At 42.0% G+C, this 17,264-nt stretch overlaps 7 protein-coding genes across 7 annotated transcripts; 3 read left to right on the top strand and 4 right to left on the bottom strand.

The window, feature by feature from the left end:
* Window positions 1-273: 273 nt before the first annotated feature.
* Window positions 274-1,874, bottom strand: BDB00DRAFT_522916 (uncharacterized protein). Its single transcript, XM_053117722.1, has 5 exons — window positions 1,509-1,874; window positions 1,284-1,438; window positions 998-1,214; window positions 686-786; window positions 274-556 (listed from the first exon to the last, which is right to left on the bottom strand). Exons 1-5 carry the CDS (start codon window positions 1,699-1,701, stop codon window positions 476-478), a joined length of 747 nt encoding a protein of 248 aa, XP_052977273.1. The 5' UTR covers window positions 1,702-1,874; the 3' UTR covers window positions 274-475.
* A 225-nt stretch (window positions 1,875-2,099) lies between these two features.
* On the bottom strand, window positions 2,100-2,445 carry BDB00DRAFT_724734 (uncharacterized protein; the record flags this gene model as incomplete). Its single annotated transcript, XM_053118227.1, has 2 exons — window positions 2,100-2,285; window positions 2,344-2,445. Coding segments are annotated over 2 exons (288 nt in total), but the record flags the coding sequence as incomplete, so codon positions are not given.
* Window positions 2,446-2,965: 520 nt separating this feature from the next.
* BDB00DRAFT_835589 (uncharacterized protein) lies at window positions 2,966-3,912 on the bottom strand (the record flags this gene model as incomplete). The annotated part of the gene is made up of 2 exons (XM_053124414.1): window positions 3,431-3,912; window positions 2,966-3,375 (listed from the first exon to the last, which is right to left on the bottom strand). Coding segments are annotated over exons 1-2 (643 nt in total), but the record flags the coding sequence as incomplete, so codon positions are not given.
* Window positions 3,913-4,079: 167 nt separating this feature from the next.
* BDB00DRAFT_522873 (uncharacterized protein) lies at window positions 4,080-6,671 on the top strand. The gene is made up of 7 exons (XM_053117721.1): window positions 4,080-4,455; window positions 4,530-4,661; window positions 4,738-4,809; window positions 4,885-5,466; window positions 5,542-5,900; window positions 5,981-6,087; window positions 6,164-6,671. Exons 1-7 carry the CDS (start codon window positions 4,297-4,299, stop codon window positions 6,202-6,204), a joined length of 1,452 nt encoding a protein of 483 aa, XP_052977270.1. The 5' UTR covers window positions 4,080-4,296; the 3' UTR covers window positions 6,205-6,671.
* Window positions 6,319-7,985, top strand: BDB00DRAFT_767920 (ergosterol biosynthesis ERG4/ERG24; the record flags this gene model as incomplete). The annotated part of the gene is made up of 5 exons (XM_053119703.1): window positions 6,319-6,664; window positions 6,745-6,962; window positions 7,051-7,291; window positions 7,368-7,526; window positions 7,657-7,985. 5 exons carry the CDS (start codon window positions 6,319-6,321, stop codon window positions 7,983-7,985), a joined length of 1,293 nt encoding a protein of 430 aa, XP_052977269.1.
* A 161-nt stretch (window positions 7,986-8,146) lies between these two features.
* Window positions 8,147-15,419, top strand: BDB00DRAFT_940644 (uncharacterized protein). The gene is made up of 29 exons (XM_053129353.1): window positions 8,147-8,272; window positions 8,371-8,653; window positions 8,735-8,929; window positions 8,993-9,098; window positions 9,168-9,257; window positions 9,328-9,480; window positions 9,565-9,681; window positions 9,755-9,897; window positions 9,975-10,117; window positions 10,197-10,366; window positions 10,452-10,700; window positions 10,767-10,846; window positions 10,910-11,125; window positions 11,180-11,321; window positions 11,395-11,806; window positions 11,874-12,649; window positions 12,719-12,865; window positions 12,936-13,201; window positions 13,258-13,429; window positions 13,494-13,612; window positions 13,678-13,801; window positions 13,863-13,966; window positions 14,025-14,090; window positions 14,164-14,323; window positions 14,386-14,473; window positions 14,540-14,590; window positions 14,668-14,971; window positions 15,042-15,215; window positions 15,300-15,419. Exons 1-29 carry the CDS (start codon window positions 8,217-8,219, stop codon window positions 15,351-15,353), a joined length of 5,160 nt encoding a protein of 1,719 aa, XP_052977268.1. The 5' UTR covers window positions 8,147-8,216; the 3' UTR covers window positions 15,354-15,419.
* Window position 15,420: 1 nt separating this feature from the next.
* BDB00DRAFT_835575 (uncharacterized protein) lies at window positions 15,421-15,962 on the bottom strand. Its single transcript, XM_053124413.1, has 2 exons — window positions 15,642-15,962; window positions 15,421-15,565 (listed from the first exon to the last, which is right to left on the bottom strand). Exons 1-2 carry the CDS (start codon window positions 15,898-15,900, stop codon window positions 15,432-15,434), a joined length of 393 nt encoding a protein of 130 aa, XP_052977267.1. The 5' UTR covers window positions 15,901-15,962; the 3' UTR covers window positions 15,421-15,431.
* Between the last annotated feature and the right edge of the window lie 1,302 nt (window positions 15,963-17,264).

Genomic DNA, 17,264 nt, shown 5'->3' with positions numbered 1-17,264 from the left:
ATAAGACTCGAGTAAAGCATTGTGGTTGGTATCATCGTGTTCGTCTCGTCGTTCTTTACACACTTGGCTAGAAACATGAAAATCTGCCGGAAATATTGTCGAAACGACCCGTTTTTAAGCAAAAACTACAGGTTAACAACAACCCCTTTGCTTTTTTTCAACAATCGCCTCATCTTTCACCTATACCTTTCAGCTTTAATATATTTTTCTCCACAGAAAATGATCGTATAGCTCATCAGTTGGCACCATCCGAATGCTGAAACGCTACTTTACAACATATTAAAAACTCAATTCAATCCATTACTTTGTGCTGAGGTGCTGGAGGTCTAAAAAGAACGCAGTAGCTCTCCTCTGTAAGTCTATGAAGCTCTTTCTGTCTGATAACAAAAGAGATTCAAGTACAAAGTGACAGCAGCAACAGGTAGGTTGCTATATAAGTTTTGATAGACCGTAGGTTTTTATTCAGTGTTGGTAGCTAATGAATTATAGTAGGCCTGTATGCTTTGGTATTATTATTGTAAATGTGTCTCCCTATACACCATTTGATCCAATTGTGCTAATATATACAAGTTTACGATCAATTTCATGATACAGTACCTTGATATATAGCGCAAATTTGTTATGTGACAAGCTCTTCTCTTGCCTGTTTACTGCTGTATTATTTATCCATTAAAAGTGTACTTACCTTAGGACAAATATATAGAACAGTTGTCTTAAGGTTTTGTTCACCATATAATAATGACCTTGTCAATCTCATGATTGTACTCGTTGTCTGTGCACTATAAACTATTAGAAAAGCAAGCATGAGATATGGCAGTGAATATATTTCAGTGTGTATGGTCTAGGTAGTATAAAAAGAGAAGTGTACGTAATAGAGTTTTGCTGCTTTTCATCTAATTGATGCTTTCAATCCAGTTTTCGAATTGAGCAAGGTCTGCACATTCTTCATCTTCAGCTTCTTCCTCAACTTCCTCGCCATCTTCACCTCTGACATTACCACTGCTTGCTACAGAATGGAGACCTGCAGCAATGCGAGTAAGCCGGCGTTTTTGATCCACGTTCCAACGCTCAGCCTCTACTAGCTTCTGCTTGCAGATGACAGCCATTCCAAGAACCTCGTCCGACAGATTATCAAACAGTTCTGGACCTTTGGTGGCCTCGGTGAGCTTATGAACGAGCTCTTTTCCGTATTTCAGAACCGACATGGCTTCCTCCTATAACATAGCATTTGCATTAGTACCTAGGAGCCCCCTCCCCCGAAAACCATTTCATGCTTTACATACCCTCAACATTTTTAACTCTTCTTGGGCTCTGAGGTAACCATGAAGAGCATCGTAGGGTAGGTCATCGCCCATCGTTGATAACAAATTGGCGTGCTTTCTAAATTTGCTGTTTTTTGCCAGTAAGCTGGAAACGCTGTTATCAAACGGGCTTAAACCTGTAAAACGAAATTTTTAGTTTGTGATGTGTACGCATTGCACATAGCAACCTATACTGTTAAAATTTACCTATAACTGAATGGTTTCTAGCCACAATGTTATAGGCATCCAAGCATTTTTGAACCTTTGCCAAGGCAGACTTCTTTTGGTCGGAAAGGTTTTGCGTGCGATTATGGCCTTGAATATATATACATATATATCGTTTGTCGGGTAAGTAGTTTATGCTTATAGTTTGAACGAATGAGATGTATAACATTACCATTTCCTTGTATCTTAAATGCTTGGTCTATAATGTCATAGATAGAAACAGCTGTACGAAGTATTTCGTACGCGTTGTCGACCTTTTTTTTGATGCGCCCTGTTTCGGTCGTAGGTTCCTGAGTTGCAAGTGCTATATGCTCTTCCCATTTAGCTAGCAAGATCTCTAGTTTATCAAGATACCCTGCTTCTTGGAGGGCCTTTCTAGCATCGTCCAGCAATTGTTTGGCACGCTGCTCTTTACGCTGAATTGTGATACCTAAAATACTAATGTTAGTTGGGGCCTATACTAAGTCTTTAGGCATTATATAAAGTTCGTGTACCAATGTTGTCAATTTTTTCTTTTGCGAAAAAGTCGAGCGCAATAGTAAGGGTGAGTCGCCTGTTGAGAGACGACATAGTACGTGTGATGGATACAAAACCGTTGAGGTATGACCACATTCGCTCGAGCCACTCGCCATCGATCATGCCAAAGCCTTTTACCAAACGAGGATGGAATTGAATTTGGCAAGCAGCATTGTGTCCGGTAATATGGAAGATACCGACTGCAATGGGAACATCTTCGATGTCCTTCAACTCTGGTGTTTTCTAGAAGCTTATGTTAGGATGTGGACATCGTGCACATGAGGTAAGTTATAAGTAGTACCTTTAAAGCAGTTCGTAGCTTACAACCAACATCGTACATAATACGAATGTTGTTTCCGTACAGTTCGTTGTATGTCACTTTTTTCAAGACACTAAGAACATAGGTATAACTAAACGTACATAGAGTGAGTACTTTATACATGATGACAAAAATGAGGAACAGCAAGCTAAATACCGTTCGCCTTTGCTACGCATATCGACTATAGCAAGTGGAAAGCCGTGGCGACCACAGGTACACGCAAAAGCACCGGTTTGATCAAGACCCTTGGTCGATCCGCCTTGCTTTTCAAGCGCGCCAAAAGAGGCACAGCCATCTCTGGCCTTATACATGTAATCAATATAACTGTATTAGATACTGTTACATGACTCTCAGAATATTATCTTACCGATTCATTATAAGGAATGAGCTTTTCATCGTCAACCCAGAGCATGTTCACTTCTTCTTCATCTTTAAAGTTTATACCCTGGACATCCTTTACATGGCGAAAGCGCCGTAGCTGGAAGTTTCCGTCTAGTGCTACAGTCTTTTCGTGCTCCTACCATATATTAACCATGACAACCATTAAAATATGTATGCATACTTTTGTATATCTTCAAATCAAAAAATTAAATCACTACAGTACCACGTATCTGCAACCTGGGCAGACATCGTTCTCTACGCCAAACTCTTCCCTCAACTGCTTTTTCAAGCTTAGAAGTATTCTGCCAAATATAGGCAGCACATCGTTCAAGCGAGACTTGAGAGAGGCAGGAACCTAAAAAACAAAAGTATATTTAAAAGCTTGCTAGATGAAAGATTGCCCTAGAAAAAGTAATACCTCTTGCTCAAAATCTGCTTGTAGCCATTTTGCAATATTGTGCACGGAGACGCGGCAAATGTAATGCAAATTGTGGATTGTCTGCATCAACTTGATATGCACTGCATGGCCGGGTGCCTTTGGCGTCAGAGGAATCATATGACTGCGCATTAGCACCAAAGGCAAAGCATAGTCAGGGCACGACTTGCAGTATTCGATGTCAAACTGTCGAATACCTAGATAAGACAAGGGTGTTAAATTTTGCGAAAATATCCCAAAAACAATACTTACCGCACTTAAAGATACAGGTGACAGCCTTGTGTGCTTTTTTATCAGCAGCGCAACCACACATCTTATGGGTGGCAGGCTCGAGTGCCTCTGCGACCGGTGCTTGCTTATACCCTTCTCTATAGGCTTTGAGCAACGCAGGAAAAAGGCTAGACCAGCGTACTGCACGCTTAACAGCTGCAGTCTGACGTCTTGGCTGATCGTCAACTTCGTCCGCCTCATCATCAGTTGACCATCCGTCAGATGGAGAAGAATTGGCTGGCAGTGATGATGCTCGAATTTCGAATGGCGTGGTTATATCACTTGCAGTCGACTTATTGACCGTGCTTGTCAATCTGATAAGCTTCTTCCCTTTATCCGAGAATCGATAGGCTTTTGTTGTTTGTTTACGCTTTTGACGTATATTGAAAGACATGCTTATTTGCGCTGATAATAGGAAATGGGAACGAAGGGTTAGGCTTTTTCAGGCACACTCAGCCACTTTCTCCATGAGCGGAAAAGTCATTAGCCGTACAGGCATAATTTGCGGCGCGGATTTGCGGTTTGCGGCCGTATCAAAAACACTGGGCGCCGCAAATTTTGGTTCAGTATTCTTTTCATTGCGGAACCATTGTTCCTAGGACTCCGCCTTGTGCAGGTTCTTAGATATTTCCCAAAACTGAGATATCACATGGCACACCACTTGAAAACGCTAACTTATTCATCAGTATTTGGGTCAAAGAACATCCGGGTAGAATCTTTTACGTAGCTATCCTGGGTTAGCTTTTACGCGGAGTGAACATTTTATGCAGTACCCGGCAATTTTACCGCTCACACGCGTGTGTTTTTCCTTCGGAGACTAATATCAATTCGGATTGTCTTAAACCATCATGTTGTCTTGTTTGACAACAATATCGCAACGACATGCTTGGCCTCCAAATCAGGTTCAGCGAGTGACGTATCGATTCCTGTCATCTAAGACTAAAGGTCCATCCCGTGAGAAACTCCGTGCCATTCCTTTCACGCAACACGTTGAAGCTGCCAACAGTGTAAGGTCCTTTCAAATTACCAAATTCAGATCACGCGATTATATTTGCATCACTTTGACGAATGGTTACTATAGATTTTTAAAGATTACCACGGCAGTGGATTTTTTTCTGCTCGTGTCACCGACGCAGGAGCACCCCAAGAAATATTTTTACCGTTCTGGGTTATTTCTTGCAGGGTCCATGCTCAGATAGTGCAAGCGCAAGTGGTATGTACTGGAGTATTTGCTTTACCTTCAGCTCAGTATATGCCCGACAGTTTTTTTTGAATAATCCGACCACTAGGGCCACAATGTCATGAGGAATGTGTATAATCCAGCCACAAAGCGTAATGAAGTGCGATATGATACACAGTGGGTACGTATCTATTCTCTACACTCAAGTGTGATACAGAACAGCACAAACATTCAATTAAATAACGAATTACCGCAGACTTGGGTCTCGGATCAGTACCGTTGGACACGGGATTATCTTCCAATTGAGCACCCAGGATTGCACATATATGCCTCTCATAAATATAGGCGTGGACTAGTGAATTCCATTCGCAGTGGACAAAGCTTACAGGAAGCTACTGCTTTTACACCACAGCTTTTCGATCGACCTGCATATCCTGATATGAGCTCCGATTATCACGTCAACCGAACCGTCGACCCCTTCAACTTATACCCAGCAACAGCCGTACGGTTCGCCAAATCGTACATTATGTCGACTGAAGAAGACTACGCCGATGCATATTTGAGAAAAGTGTACGCCGCCGATCAAACACGCCTGGTGAAAGTCGAAGTCAAGCTCGAAAACGTGAAATGTGCACCAGTGTATTATCCTGCGTACGTTTACACCGTCCATTATCTCGGTCGCAATCTTCGTACATTTATAAACGGAAATGATTTGCGCGTCGGCGGTATTCGCACATACGATTGGACGCGTGTTGCTGTAGTATCTGCTGCTGGTATGGCAACAGTCATGACAATGACAGGCGGTGTTGGTTGGGGTGGCATTAGTGGATCGTTCTGGGTAAGAAAAAAACGGTATCATGCAAATGACTAGGGATAAGAAAGATTACCTAATGAGCAATGTAATTTTCCCTAGATCGGCGTTGTGCTACCGACTGTCATGACTTCTATGCTTGCCATGTATTTCCCTCTGATCTCGCTGAGATTCAGGGATTGGAAGCGACAACAAGAGATACATTCTGCTGAACAGGATCCACATACATGGGATACAGATTGGGTCGGTGCATATGATGCATTTGAGGACCAGCAGCGCTATAAAACTTGGAAATCCGAGAATCAGTACTACCAACGACAATCTAGGTTCTGGGGAGGAGGAGCATCATCGTCGTCATCATCAAGATCAACGGAGGCAGATAGCGATCCTCAGGGCTATTACCACACGTTGGGTGTCAGTCCCACTGCCACAACTGCGGATATCCAATCAGCTTTTCGAGGGTAAAGCTCTGGACGCTAGGATTCGCCATTAATTGTGGTGGTGATATTGATTAGTTGACATGATTATGAAACTTTTTTAGACTTGCTATGAGACATCATCCTGACAGGTATTCTGATCCTGAAGAAAAGAAGAAGGCGACCGCCCAATTCCAGAAAATTTCAGCTGCGTACAGTGTCCTTCGTGATTGTAAGTTTCGGAAATGATCTCTATAACTGCTGGAAGGCGTGGGACTAACTTTTACTCCATTACTATACTTGCGCAGCGCGGAAACGAAAAACTTATGACAGCACAGGCCGAGTGTAGGATTGACATTCGGCACCTGATGCCGAATTGTATGTCTTGTATATAAGTGAACTCCGCGTAATAGACTTCAGAAAGCGTGCTTTTCTTCTTGTTTAACCTTCTTCATCACTTCAAATGGCTTCGAGTGGGGAAGAACTGAATCCAAAAACAACTCGTTACGAGTTTCTCGGACCTGTGGGAGCCTTTGGTTTTGTCACAGCTTTGCCACTGCTCGTCTTGTTCTTTGCGATCTGCTGCAATGCTACCGGCTATCCATCGCAGTTTTTGTTGGCAGACCCAAAGGGTTACTTTTCGGATTTGTTCTCGCTGGAATTCGCGAAAACGCTCATTGACCCTGTTGCCATCCTCGTGTACCTTGGTTTTATTACTATTCTAGTAATCTACGCTTTAGTTTTGGACGGTGACGTTGTTCCCGGTACCAAACTACGAAACGGTCAAATTCTTAAATACCGTATGAACGGTAAGCGCGAATACCGCAGAGAATTCAAGCATATCAAGGCAATGAAACCAATTATGAATGGAAACTGTTTATGCGCGTAGGTTTCCGTACTTTCCACAACGTCTTTGCATTCGGCGGTTTCCTCTTGTATCAGTACGGAAGTATCGAGCCTTTGCTTTTCATCTACAACCACTGGGTCGGTCTCGTCGTCGCGTCAATTCTATTCAGCTACATCATTTCCTTGTACGTGTACCTCAAGAGCTTTAAACCGGGTGCACTTTTGGCCCTCGGAGGCAACACAGGCAACCCTCTTTACGACGTACGTTATCCATATCTCGGGAACTATTGTCGTTATCCACCACCCATGGGTTTGCTAGTGGTTAACATACTTATTTTTATATCGCTAGTATATGATAGGCAGAGAATTGAACCCACGCATCGGCGATTTCGATATCAAATTCTTCACCGAACTTCGACCTGGACTGATCGGATGGGTTGTTCTGAATGTGTGCTTTGCTGTCAAGCAATATGCTGACCTTGACCGCGTTACCAATTCGATGGGCTTGATCTTGTTCTTCCACTCATTTTATGTTCTTGATTCGCTTTGGAACGAAGAAGCTGCTCTTACTACCATGGATGTTACGACAGGTAAGGAGACATGCATCATTAATAGACAGATGTGCCAAAATTTTCAACTTATTATTTTCGTTTTGTTATATATTAGACGGTTTTGGCTTTATGCTTGCGTTTGGATTGTACACTTGGGTCCCAATGACTTACACGATCCAAGCTCGCTATCTCGTCGACTATCCACGTGATATGAGCTATCTGGAACTAGGACTTGTACTTGGTCTCAATTTCCTCGGCTATTTCATTTTCAGAAGTGCTAACTCACAAAAGAATGCATTCCGCAATAATCCTGAATCTCCGAGTGTGAAGCGTAAGTTCAGGTTTTATTTGACAACGCTACATACAAGCTGCTAATGACGATGTTTTGCTTTCAACTCTCATAGATTTGAAGTACATGAAGACTGAACGTGGTACCAAACTTATCATTTCCAGCTGGTGGGGTATGTCTCGTCATATAAACTATCTCGGTGACTGGCTGATGGCATTGTCATGGTGCTTGCCATGTGGATTTGGATCTGTGGTGCCATACTTTTATGCGATTTATTTTGCCATCTTGTTGATCCACCGAGAGCGACGAGACGATCATAGCTGTCGCGTCAAATACGGCAAGGATTGGGATAAGTACTGCAGTATTGTCAAATCCCGAATCATTCCCGGTAAGTTAGGCTCTGTTCCTTACATCGACCTACAATTATCTTTCAATAATGTATGAGATCTAATCTTCTTTTTATACTTTGTTTTCTTACAGGTATCTACTAAATCTGTACCAGTAATAATTTTTTTCTGTAAACTAAAGCATAATAATAAAGCACACTTTGTGTAATCAAATCCTACTCAAACCGCTGTCGGACTGGAAAATTGGCTGTCTGTGTATTTTAAGTTCTCTGTTTCGAGGTTCTTCTTTTGAACGCTTTGTGATCTTTTGCTTCTACGCGCAATCGCAATGGGAAAACCTCCAAAGCAACCCAAAGTTAAAGGCCTGAAGCCTGCAAGTAGCAGGTAATTGAAACATTGTGGCTACTACAGACGATCAACTCTTTCCTGCCTGTTCAACTAATTCTTTTTTCACTCTTGTACGTGGTGCGTCTATATATTAGTCGCGCAGCAGATTTAGCGAGCAGTGGCAGCGTCAATGCTTTAAGCTTTCAGAATCTGGGTGGATTTGCCCAATTCGCCAGCGCAATCCCCGGATCGCCTGTCGCAACCCCCGGATCCGACGTCGACACTCTTTCATTAGCTAACAGCTTAGACGCTGAACTTGTGGTGATCTTGAAGAAAATCTCGAAACGCGATGCTGTTACCAAGCTAAAGGCGCTCGAAGAGTTGGAAGCTTACTTGAAGGCTAATAAGGATGCAGTTCCTGCCGTTGTTTCTTCGTGGGTACGATAAAAACGTTCGGTTGTGGGTAGGGTACATACTAAAAAAAACGACAAAAGAGCTAACAACGATCTTGGATGACAGACGAAAATGTACACGAAGCTTACGATCGAAGTCGACCGACGTGTGCGTTTGGCTGCCAACAACGTTCACTTGCTGATATCGACGAACGCTAAGAAGAAACTTGCCCCTCATTTGAAAGAGTTTATTGGAGCTTGGTTGATCACCATGTTCGATCAAAGCCCGGATGTTGCACGGGCCGCGAGAAATTCTTTTGAGGTACATACCATACCTATTCATTATGCAACTTCGCTTTTTTAACCTCTTAAATTGGACATGTAGATCGTGTTCTCAGAGGATAAAAGACAGGGTGTTTTGGAATTCTGTCAGAAGGATATTCTAGAATACGTTACTGAAATGATCCTGTCCAAAACCCCAGATACTCTCAGTACGTTCACTTACATTCGTTTCTCTCTTATATTATTGATTACCATTTACTGAATTGTGTGGCCGTTAGGTGACCCACGACATATCACTAAGGAAGATATGACAGCAAAGTTCGCTCGAGTGATCTCTTGCTGCTTCTATTGCGTTTGTCATGTTATCGGTACGTCCTATAGTAGCTGTATTGGAAGGCGTTGAGGTAGATATGTTGCTGATATTTTCAAGCAATCTAGAAAAACTGCCAGAGAAAGAGAGAGAAAAGCACATGGAAGATTATGATGCATTATTCGATAGTCCAACGCTATGGAAATTCGCGGGCCACAACAGTCCAATCATCAGAAAGTCTGTTTATCGTCTTACAAAGACACTGTTGATACAGTGGAAAGGTAAGATAATACGATCATATGCTTTTGTGTAGATTGATGTGTATGAAATGGACATTAAAAAATAGTAATTGTGCATGGATCCAGGAATATTATCAACGCGCTTGAATTCTGTATGCTCCACTTTGTTCGCTAGCTTTCTAACCGAAAAAGAGGCTGGAACATTTTCAGACATGTGGGATGCTATTCTTTTGCTGACCAAAGGTAATGCTATATCCTTTTCCCATTCTTGCGAAAGCTATATAAAAGAGAAGGAAAGCTGATAAAAAAAATCCAGAATTCCCGGAAGCATGGCTTATTGCAGGGAGGAAGAAGGCTATTATGCCCAAGTTCTTTACATTCCTTCGCGGTGGTTTAAACGGTGCAGTCAGTATTGGATATCCAAGTATTCTGGTCATCATAGCTAATCTGCCGTCCGAGGTAAGAAATATAGAGATCATTTCCTTTCAAATATTGATCTCGGCGAGATGCTAACGCTCTAATTCATACTTGACAAGATCCGGTCCGAGCATTCTTTCTACAAGGAACTGTTTACGAACTTTTGGAAGGGCGTATCTAGCGAGTTCATTGATCAATCTAACAGTGATATTTTTATCAATGCTTATGCCGAGTGCATTGTTTACGCTTCTGTTTCGAAAAGGTATACTTGACTTAAAATGTATCACATGTTTCGGTATAACTACAAGCCAGCTAAGCCCTTTTTTGTTTCTTTTTGATAGCAACTCGGATACAGATCGCGGATCTTATCTTATCAATGAGATTTTCTTAAACTTGATGAAAACAAGTTTTGCATCATCGAAAGAATTTTCGGAAGAGAAAGCAGGCTCAAAGTTTGTGTCGATTTTGACTAAGCATCTCTCTGTGCTTGCCACTACTCAGAGTGTCAAGGGTAACTTGAATGTTCTTTGGTACATATGATTATGCGGTGGTGCACTGCCGATGCTAAGCAGACGTGTTCTTTGCTTGTTTGACAGATTATATGCCCCCCTTTTGGAGCGAACTAGAAAACTTTTTGATCCAGACAGTCATCGATTGCACCCTTCCTCGAGGATTTGCTTTGGATTTTGGTTATTTCTGCCATAACGTTGGCAGTTTTTTCATCGAAATCCGTAACAAGTTGGATCCTGTCTCAGAAAAGAAATCATCCGAGCTTTTCGCCAGGACAACAGGGTTTGCCAAGCGCTTGGTTTTGGCAGCTTTCACATCGAGTCTAGTTTACAAAGGTTGGATATAAGCTAAGTGGTGGATGATTGTTGAAGAGAAATACTGACTGCACATTGTTACTTTAGACAAAGCACCAGCTCTACTTCAATTGTCTGGTCAAATCTTGAATAAATACTGGGATTGTTTGGACGAGGCAAGCTTAAATGTGAGTTTCACAAAGGATGAAATAGTACTTGGAAGCCGAAAATTTAATCCATCGGATATTTAGGAAATAACTGAACAAGCCAAGATCCTGTTGCCTTTGTTGAGTGAAGACTCCCAAAGCGTACTTGAATCTCTCTCATACGTCTATGTTGGTTTGATGTCTCGCATATCTGACGCTGTCGAAGCATGCATCTTATGGAATCTCGCAATCAAGAAGATATCTGATATTGATTGTAACAATAGTCAACAAGCCAAGGCACTGGTGGCATTTTTGGAACAAGTAAGAAAATTATGACGAAATGATCGTTTTAAGCATAGACCTAACCTCGAATAGCTCAAAAATAGTAATGATTATCAAAGCGCTGAGCTTGACGCCATGTTTGAAAAATACATCGTCCATCAGCTTGCTACACCCTCGGAGGTTCCAGATAATGTACTACAACATTTGGGTAGCATCGGTTTAAATGTGCATTTAAGTGAGTGATATGTTGTACTTATGTCGGTTATGTAATTCTGCAAGAACATAGCTGACTCTTTGTATGATTTTAGCACATCCGCTATTTTCTGAGAAGGCATGTAGCATCGTCCTCGCCAGTTTCCACAAGAAACTTCACGAGTTCTTAGAGCAAAAGTCTGCTACGAAGGATGAAACCTTGCTCAAAAGTACATTGTCTGTCATGGTGATCCTGGAGAACATCATGGAAAACACGCAATCAGCTTGCAAACTGCTCGACCACAAAGCCGCGCAAGGCATCGCTACTGAAGTATTTGAAAGTATGTTTGTTGATGTAACTGATGAAAGTCAGGAACGCCTCAAAATGATAACACATGCTGCGTCGACCGTATGGGATATGATTTGTACGAGCACTGCTGAAGAAGATGACGCCTACCGATCCCGTTTATTCCAGCCTGTTTTATTGCATATCAAGGACTCAATTACGGATGTCACTCGCTCAGAAAGGTGTGTATACTTGTCACAACGGTACAATGAAAGAGCGTGCACTGCAAATTAACCACTCCGTTCATAGCCCATCTGCTATTTTACATCGTGTAGACAAACTTCTCAGCAGCTTCTACACGGTCGGTAGTCAAGGTTTCAAGGATGCCTTGGTGACACTGCTCGGGGATCCCAAGGGCTGGGAAATCGTGCGCGCACCATTTTCACAACACACTTCAAACCTCCTTACGCTCAACGTACTTGACAAATATGTTGGCCTGATACAAACTCCTCCCGTTGACAGTGACGAACTGATGCCAGTATCATACGATACATTGGGTTTGAGCGCCTATGGTCGTCTTATCTTTTCCGTTGCTGAATACGTGGTTCGAATCGGCCCTGATGAGTTCTTTGACGGTAATGACCGAGAGTGGATTATGCAGCACTTGATGCTGTCAAGCGTTGAATGTCAATACGGATTGGATATTCCTGGAAGCTCTCGGATCTGGAACTCTAGCATAGCAGGGAGTACACCTATTGTGCTAGAGTTCCTTCAACGAGTAAATTACATTTTCGATTATCGCTTTGAGACGGTACTGGTAACCGAGTCTGGACATTCTTGGTACAAGATCTTATATTCTGCGGTCACCAACCCGGGGTCTACCAAGGATAGCGACAGTTTTATGTCATTTGTCGCAAAGCTTATGCGTACTGATACTGGCAGTCATGGTGTTGAAACGACTCTTACCGACGCAATGTCAGGCGCAGTGGTTGAAAGCGTTTTGAGAAAACTCGTGACGCAAGTTGGTTTGAAGAGTGATAGCGTGCCTTATTGGCTGGGTCTCGTGAAAGCAGAAGCGACAGAACGTAAGTTGACATTATGTGCTGCTTTAAAATAAGGTTTGATCTCGTTATTTACTTTGTTCTACTGTATAGTCAAGTTGCCCATCAAAGTAGCCGTTACTAATGCCATCAAGAACGAGATCTCACAAGAAGCTGGATACAAGAACTTGCAAAGCGACCTCACAAGTAAACTTTCTGGCATTTCAAACTTGGGTGATTTTGCTGACGACAGTGGGAAAGGTAATTTTCATCAAAAATACTTTTAGCTATACCATTACAATGATTTTTCTGACGTTACCTACTTCTTTAGCATGGAAGTTGCTCGTGCTTCTCAATGCAACTGCATTGGAGCATGGTGATGCTATCTCTATTCCTCCACAACGTTTGATGCACCTCGTCCTTACTATTCGCAAATGGTTCGAGGATGATTCTGCACTGGATGATTTTGAGCTATATCAACGTGCCCGCATTCTGGTGCAACTCGCTCAACTCTTCATCGTTATCGCCAAATCGGTTAAAGACGTATCGGGTGGGCAATGGGAGTTTTTTTTAGAAAGAAGCTATGAATGGGTCACTGTAAGTTTACTCTACTGTTTGAAGAAGATGACGTTTCTGATATATTTGGCTTATAGTACAGCGACCCCCAGCTTGATGAGGAATTGCCTTTCGTACATTACGCAGCACAGCTGTTTTCAACTTTGAAAAATCTCGCTTATGAGGGAATCGCAGATTTGTTTGCAACTCTTGATGATCAAGGACCGCAATTCTATGAAACTTTATTAAAGCTGTTTATTAAGGAAGGAGGTAAAATCCGCTTTTTTTGTGTTTGAGCGTGCTATGGTTTTATTGACTTAATCAAATGTTGTAGGACTCAATGTCTCAGCCACTTCCCCCACTAAGCCAAAAATTATATACCAAGAACTATTAGCCGATCTTGTTGAAGATGTTCCTTCAAGTGTCTTACTGGAATCGTCCAATATTTCGGACGTAAGTTGTTGATTTGTTGGAAAGATGCTAGAGATAGTTTTGCTAATATGTAAAGTGCAATATAGATCGCCGTATTATTAAAAGCATCGAACGAAGCGTTGCAGAAGCGCGCCTTTAAATTATTAGAAATTCATGTTACACACATTGTGCAAGAGTTATCCGTGCGTTTAGAGTTCAGTGCTACAAATGGTAATGGGAGAACACATGTGAAGCTAGACGATATACATCCCACTAAACTATCTTCTGATAGATGATGATAACCAAGATAAGGCGAATATCGAAAAAGCCATCTTTGAATACATGATCAACCCCCCTGACTTTTCGAATTGGCACTCGTTGCCTTTTGATGAACAGGTACAATTCGATGTAAACATGTTTAAAAGGGGCGTTATCTCATGATTGTTATTTCTAGGCATTACACGATGTATTTGGATACATGCTAGTATGGCTGATTATGTTTGATCACTTCACTAACATTGTAAGTTCAATCTTTATTGAAATGGAAAAAGAAAGATTACCCTTGATAATATTCTAACACTATTATTTCTCAGACGTTCCGTCTTAAACAAGAGTATACTGCACAGCTGAAGGATGCTGCTGCTGTTGCCAAACTCATGCCATTTGTCTTCAAAATTCTTGGTGTAGGGGTTGGCCCAAAGATCCAGCCTTTCGATCTATCCTTGTGGGAAATTGATGAATATGAAGTAGATGGTGAGCGCCTTTATTCGAGAGGAACAAAATTGTTCAGAAAAAAACTTACCACAATCCATTAGGCTTCGACTCTGCACATGAAATTAGTTACCAAGTCATGGCTGCACATCTGTATTACCGTGCATTGAAACACATTCCATCGTTAATACGGTACGTTCTATGATGGTCTATATCGCTAGTTCCATGTTCTAACTTACTGCATCCTTTATGTTAAAGGCAATGGTGGGTCGATTGTAAGAACCGACAACTGACAATCGGTGTCGAGAAGTATGCATCAAATTTGGAGAGCCATTCAAACCCGAGAAACAAAGTCATTTTAATAGAAAAACTATGTTACTATGTAGCTATACGGAAAAGAACTTTAGCGCCATGTTGATTAACAGCGAACTTGATCTGCTGGCGCGAGATGATATCAAGACGTTGCTCGAGGACAACGACAGCAATGAGTTCACTGTAAAAGCACTCCGAGCAGCTAGTGAAGTTTCCGCGACCTATCGTGTAGATGAACAAGATATGCAGATTGCGATCAAGCTGCCGAGCAACTTCCCCTTACGACAAATAGATGTAGAAGGCGTACAAAAGGTTGGCGTGAGCGATAAACAGTGGCGAGGATGGATGTTCTCCGTTGCAGCAGTGATTGGGTCACAGGTATATAAACGTGCTACATAGTCATCACGTCTGCGTAGAAAGATCCTAACCACATTTGTTTTTCTATTAGAACGGCAACATAGTCGATGCTTTAACGGTGTTCAAGCGAAACGTCAACTTGCACTTCGGTGGCGTTGAAGACTGTACAATCTGTTACTCGATTATCAGCGCTCAGGATCGATCCATACCCAGAAAGCAGTGCCGCACCTGCAAGAACAAATTCCATGCCAGCTGCTTGTATAAGGTACTGCATGATCTATTTTCCGCTCTCTCCCTTTTAAAAAGTAAATGATAACTGGAAAACTGACCATCCTTTTTTTTTACGTAGTGGTTCCGTTCCTCTAACTCAGCCAGCTGCCCTCTATGCAGAACCGTATTCTAGTTTCATAACCATCCCACCTTCTTGTACAGTAAAAGAAAATAAACTTAGACTTTTTTTTATTGATTGACCGTCATCACACTATGCTCGTCCCTTTCCTTTTTCTTTTCGTGTGTGTGATATCTCTGCATGCATGTCCACGTCCTGCTCCTCTTCGCCGGCGGCTCCTTCATCCAGTGGCTCATATGCTTCAGTATGAACTTCTTCCCATTTTCCTGTTATTTGATGCGTGTAGTACGCGTGAGTCTCTATTGGTGGACAACAACAAAGAATTTCTCATCTACTATTCACCTTGACTGTGATACACAAAGTAGATATCGGACTCGCTTTCCAGCCCTGCGCTTGACACTGAATCGGAATCGATCAAAATTGTGTACTGATCGGAACGTCGGGCATAGATGCGGATTTGATCTGGCGATTTGTCGCAGCCTGGCTGAGCTGCGCACAATTTCTGCTTAAGATTTTCAATGGAATCGTTTGATTCGTAGCAGAGAAATACAACGGTTTTACTCCGTCTGGCGCGAATGTAGAGCAGCTTTCCTTGTGGCATGATTGGTGTGCCGCGTTTGCTTGCAACAAGCCGTTTTAGCAGAAAGAAAGCGAGAAAACTGTCGGAGATACGGTACGCAGAAATCAAAAATCTGCTCGCTCTGCTATGTAGTTCAAATCATGTCTGTTCTTCATACATACTAATAGACGTACACAATTTCCAACCGACGAACTACGAGCAGCTACTTTAAAACTTAACATAAACTATACGGTTCACTCAAAGAAATCATAGGTAGAAAGAATTACCACTGGGTTTACTTTGAACATATCGTTATTAAAATGCGTGTGCACAATAGCTCGAGCGCATAATGTTTGAATATGTGAGATACGGCATGCATACATAAAGCACTCTGAAGATTAATGACCCGTGTAGGACAAGTTATCCTTCCGGTTCAAGGAATTCGCCTAACCTCAATCATTATAAATCTTTTAACCGATATGGTAATTTCATGAAGTTTGGGTTGAAGGATCAAAAAGCTCAGAGCATCTCCAGCAGATTCGCTAAAGCTAATCTTGGTGGGCCAGTATAGCTAGTCGCCGCTACAGCAGCTTCTATAACTAAATAACGAAATTTCCAGCGTCGCAATATTCGCCGCCATAATCGCTAAAGTTACAATAGCAGTTCTCAGCGGCTCAAAGAAACCGACGCAAGTCCGAAGACTGTATGGCAAAAGTTTTATGATGAATTCGCTTATCTGATTACGTTCTCCAAAAGCGCGGCAACCCGACAAAGGACACACAACATATTCATTTACCTTAATATGGTTTATCTAAAGAGTTATCGTCGTTATTAACAATAGAGTTATTTACCTATTAACCAAAGTATATTGATATCGTCCAAGAACTCAAAAGCACACGCAAAAATCATATAGCTGCAAATATCCTTGATCTAGAATATTTAATTGTCCAGGGACAGAATTGATATTATCCGTATATTTAGGTGCATGTTTCACCGTCTTTTTGAACTAAATGGTGGAGCCGCTTGTTTGATGTTTACAGAGCTCATGTTATGATCCTCACTTTTCTGCCACCGCTTAAAAGTGCTGTCTTACATATGCCTACCATCTAGCTTCATCTGGAGACTCAAACCCGTTTGTTTTTTTCGACTTGATGGTATTGCAATTGGGTTCATCGGTTAAAATAGAATATAGATGATCGCTGGTATTCGAGTAGGCCGTTATGTCGTTATGGTCGTCGTTGGTATTGACCACGGCTTCATTGCTAAATCAAGTTGCCGCTGCCGTCAGCTGTCATTTTTTCCATTACTCCTTTGTTGGCCATTGCTCTTTGTTGCGGCGTGGTTGGTCGCTGAGCTGTTAGGAGTACCATGGGTGACAGTGGTGTTTGATGTAGCAGACGCTTTCT

This window comes from Zychaea mexicana (assembly GCF_025766255.1).
Source record: "Zychaea mexicana strain RSA 1403 chromosome Unknown BDB00scaffold_64, whole genome shotgun sequence".
In the NCBI taxonomy this organism is placed as follows: domain Eukaryota; kingdom Fungi; phylum Mucoromycota; class Mucoromycetes; order Mucorales; family Lichtheimiaceae; genus Zychaea; species Zychaea mexicana.
Note: the sequence above shows the minus strand (reverse complement) of the source record. Positions and strands in the feature narration are given on the sequence as shown.